This window comes from Saccostrea echinata, unplaced genomic scaffold (assembly GCF_033153115.1).
Source record: "Saccostrea echinata isolate AGI-Se365-2 ecotype Australia unplaced genomic scaffold, CSIRO_AGI_Sech_v1 ptg000009l, whole genome shotgun sequence".
NCBI classification, from domain to species: domain Eukaryota; kingdom Metazoa; phylum Mollusca; class Bivalvia; order Ostreida; family Ostreidae; genus Saccostrea; species Saccostrea echinata.
The window spans coordinates 17,339,211-17,352,356 of NW_026889758.1; the positions used below are offsets into that span (position 1 = coordinate 17,339,211).

General features: G+C 33.6%; 1 protein-coding gene across 1 annotated transcript; it reads left to right on the forward strand.

The window, feature by feature from the left end:
- Nucleotides 1–5,457: 5,457 nt before the first annotated feature.
- On the forward strand, nt 5,458–11,440 carry LOC133181905 (lysM and putative peptidoglycan-binding domain-containing protein 3-like). Its single transcript, XM_061316560.1, has 2 exons — nt 5,458–5,811; nt 7,035–11,440. The coding sequence occupies exons 1-2, from the start codon at nt 5,533–5,535 to the stop codon at nt 7,611–7,613; spliced, it is 858 nt and encodes a 285-aa protein (XP_061172544.1). The 5' UTR covers nt 5,458–5,532; the 3' UTR covers nt 7,614–11,440.
- Nucleotides 11,441–13,146: the final 1,706 nt, after the last annotated feature.

Genomic DNA, 13,146 nt, shown 5'->3' on the forward strand with positions numbered 1-13,146 from the left:
AAGCCCTAGGGCCTCTTGTTTAAACGAATCAAGAGTCTTCAATATGAGCTTCATTTAATCTGACGCTTGTGTTCCTCAACAAATCGTCCAGTTTAATCAAGAGTCCGGATTACTAGAATAAACTTCACATGTTTTATAGAGTATTAATGTAAACTGTTCCTCACAATTTTGATCTGAAGGTGAAGCGCTTGGATAACGAGGATCTACTGTATACTTACAATGTGTAGTTAAGTTCGGTAGTTTTGTGTGTGAAGGTGTGGGTGTGGTTTTTTTTTTTTTTTTTCTTTTTTTTTTTTTGTTTTTTTTTTTTTTTTTTTTGTTTTTTATGTCTGCATTATTGACAAAACCTAAAATCTTATGGCAATAATTTACAAAATCGCTTGAATTGTGATCATCAGTGAATCTGGTTGGCACAGCTTATCAAAATTCCGTTGATACATGTATATAATCAACGCAAGCTCTATAAAAAATAAAGGCCTTGTTGATAAATTCAGCATCATGGAAGGGGGTTTCAAGGGGATATTGACCTCCTAGAATTTTCAATGCTAATAAATCTAAGTGAAAAAAGTGAACAGGGCACCCCTACCCCACTCCCGAAAAAACCCCATAAAAACATAAATGCGTAAAAAACAATACAAACAAGAGGCCCATGGGCCAAAGCGCTCACCTGAGTAACTTTGGCCTTGCTGTTTTTCACCGAATTTCTCTCACCCCCCCCCCCATCCCCTGTAGTACTTATTATGGCCCCGCCCTACCCCAGGGGTCATGATTTGAACAATTTAGAATCTACACTACCCAAGGATGCTTCCACATAAGTTTCAGCCTTTCTTGCCCAGTGGTTCTTGAGGAGAAGATTTTTTCTGCATATTTCAATGTAAAACTTGGATTCCCTATTGAGGCCTCGCCCTACCCCTGGGGGTCATGATTTGAACAATTTAGAATCTACATTACCCCAGAAAGCTTCCACATAAGTTTCAGCTTCTCTGGCCCAGTAGTTCTTGAGAAGAAGATTTTTAAAGATTTCTATATATTTCAATGTAAAACTTGGATTCCCTATTGTGGCCCCGCCCTACCCAGGGGGTCATGATTTGAACAATTTAGAATCTACATTACCCAAAGATGCTTCCACATAAGTTTCAGTCTTTCTGGTCCAGTGGTTCTTGAGAAGAAGATTTTTACTATATATTTCAATGTAAAACTTGGATTCCCTATTGTGGCCCCGCCCTACCCCTGGGGGTCATGATTTGAACAATTTAGAATCTACATTACCCAAAGATGCTTCCACATAAGTTTCAGCTTCTCTGGCCCAGTGGTTCTTGAGAAGAAGATTTTTAAAGATTTTTACTACATATTTCAATGTAAAACTTGGACTCCCTATTGTGGCCCCGCCCTACCCCTGGGGGTCATGATTTGAACAATTTAGAATCTACACTACCCCAGGATGCTTCCATATAAGTTTCAGCCTTTCTGGTCCAGTGGTTCTTGAGAAGAAGATTTTTAAATGAACCATCCAAATTTTTGTATTATCTTGATTATCTCCCTTTTGATAGAGACTTGGCCCTTCATTTTTACAATTTAAACTCCCCTTCACCCAAGGATGCTTTGTACTAAGTTTGGTTAAAATTGGCCCAGTGGTTCTTGAGAAGAAGTCAAAAGTGTAAAAGTTTACAGACGGACGGACAGACGACAGACAACGGGTGATCAGAAAAGCTCACTTGAGCTTTCAGCTCAGGTGAGCTAAAAAGCCCATGGGCCATAATGCTCCCCTGAATCACCTTAGTTAACTTACATGTACTTGGCAAAAAGTTGACAGCATACTATGGCCCCTCCCTAACCTAAAGACATAACCAAACTTAAATACACACATCTTAAGGATGCTTCAACATCAATATGACTGACATGGCTTTGCTATTCTGAAGGAACAGATTTTTAAACTTTTTTTTTACCTATTCCTTCCCATGTAAAACTTTGATCCTATTTTGACAATACCCTTTCCCAGAGGCCATGATGGTTTGTACAGACTTGAATCTGCATTACCTGAGGATGCTTGCTTATTTAACATGTCCCTGCTGTTCTTGAGAGGAATAAATTTCATTCTTTTTTTTCATATATATTCTATCCAAGGGCCAACATTTGAACAAATTTGAATATATACTATCATGACAATATTAGTACACTTTCATATAACTAATATTTTATGGCCCAGTGGTTCTGGAGGAGATTTTTAAATGACTCCATCAATTTTTCCTTTTTCTTAATTCTCTCCCCTTGAAAGAGAAAATGGCCTTTCATTTGTATAAACTTAAATCCCCATTCTCAATAATGCTTTATGGCAAGTTTGACTGAATTTGGTTCAGTAGTTCTGGAAAAGATGAAAAACTAAAAAGTTTATACCTATAACAGCCCTACATTCGACACCATCTGGAAAAGGAAGCAAGGTAGACCACGAACAACGTGGAGAAGAACCATAACATCAGAGCTAGAGGAAATGGGCTACTCGTGGGGACAGGCACAGCATGTGGTGGACAGAGGAAGATGGCGACAGCTTGTTGAAGCCTTATGTCCCATAGGGGATAAAGAAGATAAGTAAGTATATGCCATTGATATTAAAGAACAATGTATGCTGAGCAAGACATTTACATAATCATAAGAATCATCTCATTACTATCATGATATGCATAAACTACAACTAAAGGTATACATGTACATGATGTACAATATATTATTTAAAACAATTTATTGATATATAGATCAGAACAAAAACAGTCAATTTATATGATTTATTTAATAGTGTAATCACTATATAAACAATGTAGGTGTGATTTTACATCATTGTAATCTTACATTGGATGTGATGAAGGAAGAAATACTAAAGAATGTGACTCTCGAATTTCTCACAATTCTTTTATCTGCACATGTATGTAAATGTTTTTATATTTTGTACTTATTTGAAAAAAAAAATCCATCATTACAATATAAGTATATTGATTGTAAATCCATCAATACAGAGGTATACACTTTTAGGTTTCAGGTAATGGTGGTAAACATTCATTTGGCTATTAGAATCATGTAAATAAAAGAAATTGTATGTCAAACATGGTTGCAGAAAAAATGATAATAACCAATACTAAATAAAGCATCTTTCAATAAAAATCTACCAATTTTAAACTTCTCACAACAATTCTCTAATTTCAATTTTCTCCTCCTGATTATTTCATAAAATTTTAAAGTCTGGTTAATATAACTTATATATCAGATTTGTTTTCTCACAACTTTCCTTAGTCCACTGAAAACCAAAATATATAGGATCAATAATTTATAAAGTACATTCTAACAATTTTGCATAAAACTCCTTTACATTTTAGTTTCAAAAAAAGAAACCAAATCTGTAAGAATGAAATTCAGTATTTAGTCTTCGGTGTATGGCTTCAGTATTTGGTATGTGGTGACAGGTACTACCACAAAATTTCCGAGATGAACAAGTAAAACATGATGACACAGTTATTTGATAGTGGTGGTCAGATATCAATTCTCCTTTTTACTGCCACCTCCTCCTGTTGACTCTTCTAATTTTGTTGCTGTGCCATTTTGATGAACTCCATTTTCTGTTGGTTTAGTCTGAATGTTAAAAGAAAACAAAAATAAACCCTGTATCTTGTTCTTTATATACCAGGTCCGGCACAATCTCTTGATTTAGCTATATAACTTTATTAAGCTATTCAGAATAGCTTGATTTAGCTACTTTATCACACGTTTTTCTTAAATGTGTTACATTTGTATTTTCTCACCATGCACAAAAATTCGCACCTTGGTGCAGTGATAATATTCAACCTTGAACTCTTCTAAAAATAGTGTAAGTAAAAATCAGTCATCAAATTGCATCTCCTTGAGAGACTTTGTACTCAAAGTGTTAAAAGTTTTGGGGCTATATAAAGCAACTAATAAAGTGCCATGTTAGAACTATCTTTGATTTTGCTTGTTGTCTTGATAGCACATAGTACATATAAGGGTAGTCAAATACATGCGACTTTGTCTATTTCTTACAAAAAACATTTTTCTGACAAAATGCATGCATATAAATAGCTTTATCAAGCTATTTTGAAAAGCTTAATAAAGCTATAAAGCTAAATCAAGAGATTGTGCTGGACCTGTATACTGATATCTTGTGTTTTTTTTTTTAAATCAGGAAAATAAACTTATGAACTATTACTGTTGCAATAGCTAGAATTGTAGTGTATATATTATAATGTTTAGGTTTCTGCATTTATCAGGTCCAGCACATTATATCTCTTGATTTAGCTATAAAGATTAAATTAGCTATAATATATCTTTATTAAGCTTTTTAGAATAGCTTGGTAAAGCTATTTATATGCAGTTTTGAATAAATATGTTTTTTGTAATAAAAAAATATAGACAAAAAGTGTCAAGTATTTGGCGAATCATATATGTACAGATACACTATGGACTGTTAGAAAAGCAACCGACATCAAAGATAGTTCTAACAAAGCAGCTTTTGAATACTTTTAAACAAAAGATGAATTTCCATTGTTTGGATAACTGTCCACCACTTTATGTGCGTTCGGGCATGGATAAGTAATAGATTGCTTCACATTGTACTGAATTATCTTGTTGATCAAAATTGACCTCCTTTATAATTTCATTCAAGAAGTAACTGTGTGGTCACAAATCAATGCATTATATAGCCCCAAAACTTTTAGAACTTTAAGTAACAAAGTCTCTCAATGCGACACAATTTGAAGAGCGATTTTTACACGTACATGTATTGTTTTAATTCAGAAGAGTTAAAGGTTGAATATTATCACTGCACCAAAATGTGACTTTTTGTACATGTTAAAAAAAATAACATATTTAAGAAAAAAGTGTGATAAAATAGCTAAAATCAAGCTATTCTGAATAGCTTAATAAAGCTATAAAGCTATATTATTTTATACTATATAGCTAAATCAAGATATTGTGCTGAACCTGTTTATAATACCATTGAATGTGCTAATGAAGTTACATAGGTGATTAACATACATTAAAGCCATATTAGAATGAAATCAAACAAACAAACATGTATGATAAAGAGCTAGGTTATTCAGTATAAACACAAACAAAACGATGTAAAGAGGTAAAGTACAGTTGACACTGCTAATTACCGGATCTGTTTTTATGCAGCCCTTTTCATCCTTGATGCTCGATGTTTTACTCCATGGCCAAAAAGTTGAGATGAGGGGTTGAATAAATTTGTGGAAGACCCACAGAAGTACAGGAATTACAATACAGGGTATACACACCATTGCTCTGAAAGTTGACACAATACCGGAAACGATCAATTGTCTCGGGCTCGGTATACAGTATTTTTTTCATTGACGCGTTTCGTCTTCCGGTTTTACTTTCGACACATCACAGGGATAAAAATGTGACAAATGATACAAAATATAGGTTGAAAAAATATTTCTTATTGAATTTTGCAATAATATGATCAAATTTACAGAGTTTCTGTCATGATACAGGCATAGTCGATGTGTTATGAATTCAAGAAAGTCGAGACAGAATGCTAACAACAAACCTTACAGCTACCAACAGTTAGGTGCAGAGGTTCAAAACTCGAAAAAGTCAAAAGTTTATGTGTTTGGTGATGCAGATGTCCATGAAGATGAGATTGTTGAATTTGAAATGTCTGATGTGCGATCGCGCAAAGGGGGGCCAAAGACCATTGCTAAAGAGGACGATGAACAGCTTTATTATGAGAGAGAAATTACTGAAGGCGACACATTACGCAGTCTTTCATTACAGTATGGATGTCCGGTATGTACTCTGTTCTCTTTACTATATTTTTATGTCATATTGTCTACATGATTATTAATGGGTTTACATTTTTTTTAAGCTTGTAAATGTGTCGTAAATTCGTAATTACTTAAAGCTGCAGACTGCAGTGATCTGTTTATGTGAAAAAGTCATGACTGCTTATTAAGATTTTGGCTAGATGGGAGTGCATCACTCGTTCAAGAATTCTGACATTCTGATTCATTGCTGGAGTCTCATAACACATTGATTTCGTGCTTTGACAGTCTACAGCATTTTATTGAAATTCTGTAAACCAATTATTATTTGCGACATATTTTATTCATGATTCCTAAGTTTGAAATCCATCTTCGATATTTTATTTTTGTGACTGAGAAGAGGTTCTTCACAAAACAATATAAACAATATAAAAAGTAATGATTTGTGGCTAGAATTATACGCAAGTATTATACTGTGGAATCATTTTAATTCATGGTGGTCAGTGTTTGTCTGCAATCAAAATTTTACTGATTTTGTGGGGACATAATTTCATTGGGAATTTGTATATACCCCAGGGGTGTGCAATTACCGACGCCCGGGGCTACCAATTTTAGAGGTCGGGCTATCATAAATCTATACTGCGTTAGCCCGTCGGGCTAGTAAATCTAAAACGAAAGTATACATATATTTACGTCGACTGAATTGATGTACGAATTAACTTTGTTGTAAAATCATAATCTTTAATTCGTTTTAACCTATATGTATTGTGTGTTGCTATCGCCAGTCGTTTCAGTGACAGTTATAGTCAATAAAAATAGGGAGAAGTACCTGACAATAACAAAGCGCAAACCATTATTTGTTTTATTTATTTCAACTTAAATGTTTTTTTTTACCTTTTTGTTATACATGTATTGTTTTCGATACTTAATGGGCTAGTGACTGGCAACCTCGGGCTAGTAACTTTGTTACTGCCACTAGCCCAACGGGCTATTAACTAATTTTTGTAATTGCACACCCCTGTACCCTGTACTGAAGATTCAATGAACCAATACATTAGCAAAGTTAACGTTCATGGGGATGTAAATTCATAGGTAAGGCTGACCTACATGTACGTACACATTGTTCCCCCATTAACAGTGATGATTCCACTGTATTTAGCTTTACAAGTCATAGATATAAAACTTTAACTTTTACTAGTTCATTTAAATTTTCTTAGAATATATAAAATATGTACATTTCTCTTATAGGTGGCTGAAATCAAGAGAATTAATAACATGATTCAGGATCAAGAGTTTTATGCTTTCAAAAAGATAAAAGTGCCAATTAAAAAGTATTCATTTCTGACAGAAACACTTAAAACAAAGACAGAGTCAGAAAAGCCTCAGTTCAATGGATTAACAGTTGTGGATGAAACTGACACAGAGCATACCTGTAATGAGTCGGACTCTGAGTCTACATGTAATATGAGTGACCCAGACACTCAGAGGTTGTTAATAAAAAAATCTCTCAGCATCAGAAGCCAGACTAGCAACCAGTCGAAAGATGCCAGGAGATTTCTGCGCAGCATGGATAAAGACTTGGCAAAAATCTGTAAATCAGCAAAAACAAATCACAAGTCATTGGATGAAGTTGTCTCTCTTTTGACCAATAGATCAATTCAGCCCATTCCTCCACCCAGAAGGAAGTTTTTCGGTGCAGACTGTGGTATCACATGGTGTTCAATGATAATTGTCATGGTCATACTTGTTATTTTGATACCTTTAGGAATCTTAACTTATTTATGGTTCACAGGCCACTTTAATTCTACGAATCAGAATGAAGGATGATGAAGAGGGGCTTTAGAGATTAAACTTAAGACATATCATTTAGTTGAAAAAGTAAAGCAATTACAAGCACCTATTAAATGTTTGTGAAAGTGGGGCTTATAATATTTATAAAGATATACATGTATGTTTAGGTGCATATCAATCAACTTGCAAGACACTGATAATAATTTTCAAAATCTATAATTTTGAGCGGTAACAAATTGTACATTATAGGTATCCAGCCTGTATGACTTTTTAGTTCACCTGAGCTGAAAGCTCAAGTGAGCTTTTCTAATCAAAAAGTGTCTGGCGTCTGTCTGTTGTGTATTGTCTGCAATTTATTTATTTTTTTTATATATTTTTTTTATATTTTTGACTTCTTCTCCAGAACAACTGAGCCAATTTTAACCAAACTTGCCACAAGGCATACTTGGGTGAAGGGGATTCATTTTTTTTTTCAAATGAAGGGCCACGTCCTCTTTCAAGGGGCAATAATGTAGAATAAGTGAAAAAATTAATGGCATCATTTTAAAAATCTTCTTCTCAAAAAGCACTGGGCAAGAAAAGATGAAACTTATGTGAAAGCTTCATTACATTGTGAAAATTCTGTTTAATTCAAATCATTACCCTCAGGACTAGACCGGGTCAGAATTGGTGATCAAAGTTTTACATAGGAATATACAGGAAGAAATTAAAAATATTCTAAGCAAAGCCATGATTTGTCATATTGATATGGAAGCTTCCTCAGGTAGAGTAGATTCAGTTTTGTCAAAATCATGACCCCTTGGGCTAAGGTGGGTCCACAACAGGTGATCAAAATTTTTACATAATAATGTATAAGAAAAAACTTTGAAAATCTTTTTCTCTGATGAGAACAGCAAAGCCATGATTAATCATATTGATATAGAAGCATCCTCAAGTATTGTAGATTCAAATTTGTTCATATCATAACCCCTGGGGTATGGGGGGCACATCAGATGATCAAAGGTTTACATAATATTGTAAAAGAAAAAGTTCTTTAAAAATCATCTTCTCAAGAAGATTAGAGCCATGATTAGTCATATTTATATGAAAGCATCCTCAGATAGTGTAGATTTAAGTTTGTTCAAATCATGACCCTCAGGGTTAGGGTCGGGCTACATTTTTTTATGAGCCTGGGTTTATTTTACATTGTGCATGTATACAGGAAAAAAATCTCCAACAAAACAGCAGGACTGTGTTGATTGTATTGATATTGAAGTATCCCAATGTTGTGCTGATTTAACTATGAATAAATCAAAACTCATTTAGTCCACAACATGGAGTCAAAAATCATATTATGAAATTAAAGAGGGAATTTTAAAAAAAAAATCTGCTTGGCTAAAGTGACTCAGGTGAGTGTTGCGGTTCATGGACCTCTTGTTTATATTCAGAGACTTTTGTCTCTTAGAAAATCATGATTTTGATTACCATACAAAGTTAGATATCTGATTAATATTTATACAGCTTTATGATATTTAAACGTGTACACTACATACACTAAAATAACTGACGGAGTAATTCTTCAAAAGAAAAAGGGCAGTATGTGTTGTACATGTCCAATTTAATGATTTTTAAAGAATGTACTGTTTTGTTTTAAATGCTAAATACATTGCTTTTATGTCAGTGTTCTTTTCGTGGACAGTACAATTACTAAGTATATTGTAATACAACTGATTGTTTATATTTTAATTACCAAAAAAAAGAAACAATTGCATAAACACTGGTGCCAACAGTGAATTTCACAGTGTGAAATTGTTATAGAGAGTGTACATCTGAGATGCTGACCTTTGTAAGTGTATGATTTGCACATTCGTTCATGTTGTAAAATGTATGTACAATATGTTGAGAAACTGATTTGTTATCCTTTTGTTGTGAACCTGACACTCATGTCTTTAAAACGTAAAAATCTTTAAAAAAAAAAAAAAAGAAGAAATTATCAAAACTCACTAAAATGTCTGAAGTTCAATGAAAATTATTCATTACACTTTGGCGAAGATTGAGTATCTTTATAAAATGCATATATCAGATATTAAATGAAGCCAAACTTGTACATTAACTTGTTTATGTGTTGAACACAGTGTACAATATATATGATAGTTTTGAGCATTGTAAACCAGCAACACATTACCTGTTTTATGCATATTATATATGGATTTCACTGTAATTGCCAGTTTGTTATATGCTTTGGATTATGCTGGATCCATGTGTGTAATTCATTGTGAATATACAGATGAACATAAATGCAGTGGAAAATATTACCAATAGTAACAAATGTGTTTGATGTCAGAACCTCTTTTCCATCAACATAAGCATATATACTTACTTATGGCTAATTCAAGATGTCAAAGTGTGATTATGGAAATTCAGGTTAAATATAAACAACTCTCCTTGAATGTGCAAAAGTAATATTTATTGAAACTTTTTTTCTCATTATATATGAGATTCACTTCCACTGTTTCTGACAGATTAAGTAAATCTGGCTTTTTCAGCTTTGCAGAGTCTTTTCATCTGTTATATAATTGCATCATCAATTTCTTTATTGATCATTATTATAAAAACTTTGCAGATTCATCAAATTAGGAACTCCTCTTTACACAGCACACGAGTTCTTGTTTCATGGTACTTTAAAGAAGTTAGCGTGAACTGCACTTCTGTTAAAAATTGAATAAACTGGTATCTACTGTGTAATACTGTGAAATCACTAATTTTCTTGGGGTCTTAATTTTCAATGATTTTGAGGTATGAAGAGACCCACAAATTCATGACCACCACAAAATGTAAAATGTCATATACATACCTCAACAATTCTTCAACCACAAAATCAAATCCCCACAAACCTGTAGGTTTTTTGCTCAAACCATGAAAAATTTGACCCCAAGAAAAATGTGATTCTAAAGTACATAGTATTTATAACAATTTAAGCACTTTTAATATTATATTGTTCAAATTGAAATAATTGAATGCTTTATTTGCATATATTTTCCCTATTTAAATAAGTAAGCAACAGTGATTTCTGTTTTGTTTTCCTTGAACATTTTTCCTGGGGGACAACAACAGGCACTCTAAGTTGAAAATGAAAGAAATCAACTTAATATTTTCACCTTCTATAGTTTATGTAATATAATTTTCTCAATGTCCACAATATATTTTTATTAGTGTATAGAGGGTCTTTAATTTTTGATGTCATCAGTGATAAACAGTTTTTTTTATAGTGTATTACAGTCGTCAAAATTAGGCTTTTCAAGTAACTGGCCCAAGCACTTTCAAGTGTAAATTTTTATTGAAGCGTATGAAAAAAAGTCACTACCCGGACTTTATTTTCATTGACCATGCAGTGTCCATCAACCACTGTTAAAGTGGATGACTGGTGTTGTGTTACTATCTTGTTTTTCGTAAATATTCATTTGCTTTTGACAACAATTTTTTTTTTGCAATACATGACTGTCATTTTGCTTTTGCAATCAAACTTCTTTTGAAGTGGATATTGATTTTGAAATTTGCTTTAACAGGAAGTGGCTGGAATTACCCATCCTGAAAGCTGTTGCAGAAGTATGGTGTACAAAACATATCTTTGGGCAATTTGTGGTTTTACACAAAGTATTACAGTTCAATAAATGGATATTATAAGTGTACTTTTTTTCATTTTAGAAGTACATATCCATGATCAATGCCTATCATGTTCAATTTCTAGGTTGTATTACACCATTGAATGTGTAAAATTGTACATGTAATTTCATAATTATTACATAATCTGTGGAGTCTGTGATGGTGTTGGTGATACGATCAATTAAAAATCTGTCAAGAATAAAAGAGACAATATAACAATATTAAGTATTGATTTTATATATAGTCGATTAGTAGAAAGTACTAAAAGGTGAGGATGAGAGAGAGAACACTTGTTTGGTATTTGGTTTTTAATCTATTTTGACACACAGTAGAGTTTGCCTGTGTGTTCCTCATGAAATATTAGATGTAACAGTTGTTTCAAGGTCTACTGGTTGTGATTTACTACCAGCAGAGACTTGTGTTTATTTTTATGCCTCCGTATTCAAAGATTCGGGGGCAAATAATTTTTGCCCTGTCTGTCCATCCGTCTGACAGTCTGTTTGTCTGCAAAAACTTTAACATTGCCCATAACTTTTGATTGGTTGGAGGTATGGCTTTCATATTTCACATGTGTATTCCTTGTGACAAGACCTTTCTTTTGGTATCATTATCATTATATTTGAACTTTTGACCTTGACCTTGGAGTTTGACCCAGTTTTGCAAAATTTTACCCAACTTTAACCTTGGCCATAACTTCTGAACAGTTGGTGCTAGGACTATCATACTTCACATGTGTATTACTTGTGACAAGACCTTCCTTTGGATACCAACAATTATAGCCAATTGACCTTGACCTTGGAGTTTGAGCTACTTTTGAAAAACTTTTAACTTGGCCATTACTTTTGAATAGTTGGTGCTATGACATTCATACTTCACATATGTAATCCTTGTGACAAGCCCTTACTTTGGATACCAACAACTTTGACCCTTTGACCTTGGAGTTCGACTTACTTTTGAAAAACTTTAACCTTGGCCATAATTTTTGAACGGTTGGTGCTAGGGCTTTCATATTTTACACGTGTATTTCTTGTGAGAAGGTCTTTCCATGGGCACAATTAATTTTGACATTGACCTTGATGTTTGACTTGCTTTTGAAAAAGTTTGACCTTTTCCATATCTATTCAATGGTTGCTGCTCGGGCTTTCATATTTCTTAGGTATATTCCTCGAGACAAGACTATACTTTGGGTACCAACATATTTGATTTGCATTCGAGAAAGTTTAATCTTCGCTATAAGTTGCCACGGGGACATCAGTGTTTCACAAAAACATCTTGTTTTGTTCTGTCACTCTTACAGGAGCAATAGCCTTTGAACATTTTAGATATTGTGACCACTGAATGCATAATGGAATTGTGTAGTGGAAATAGCAGTTGAAACTACATGTATTGGAAAAGTATTGTGCACTTTGAGTTGAGAGGTATCCAACAACTAATTTTTCGCTTATGTGGCGGTCAGACGGGTTCGATCGCCAATGACTCAGTTGGTAGAGTACCTGACTGGAGATTCAGGGGACCCAGGTTCGAATCCCAGTCTCCTCTCCTGTTACACTTAGATAATATAACCTTAGAAAATGTTTCAACAATAAGAAAAGGCTACAAAGGGTCAAACAGATCAGAAAGAATCTGACACATTGTTTGCTCCCAGATATCCAAACTGTGATATGATTTGATCAGCAATATACGTACTTATTACAGATGCATATTTCGAAACTTCACAGGTTGAGAAAGAGGTGTGCTATGCATATATTGTTGATACCAAACGAATCCAGTTACTCTTGCACAACTGAGAGAATGCGGATAAACTGAAAATGTTTGCCATAACTGCGAGAATTACATAACCATTGGAATGTCATTTTACAATGAATCCTAATGAGACGTCATTATTAACTGCTTGGTCTCTGTATCTCACCGCATTATTTTTTTAAAA

Coding starts and splice junctions, on each gene's coding strand:
- LOC133181905 (XM_061316560.1), top strand. CDS start 5,533: ATGAATTCAAGAAAGTCGAGACAGAATGCTAACAACAAACCTTACAGC. Junction 5,812..7,034: donor CATTACAGTATGGATGTCCG/GTATGTACTCTG, acceptor TTTCTCTTATAG/GTGGCTGAAATCAAGAGAAT.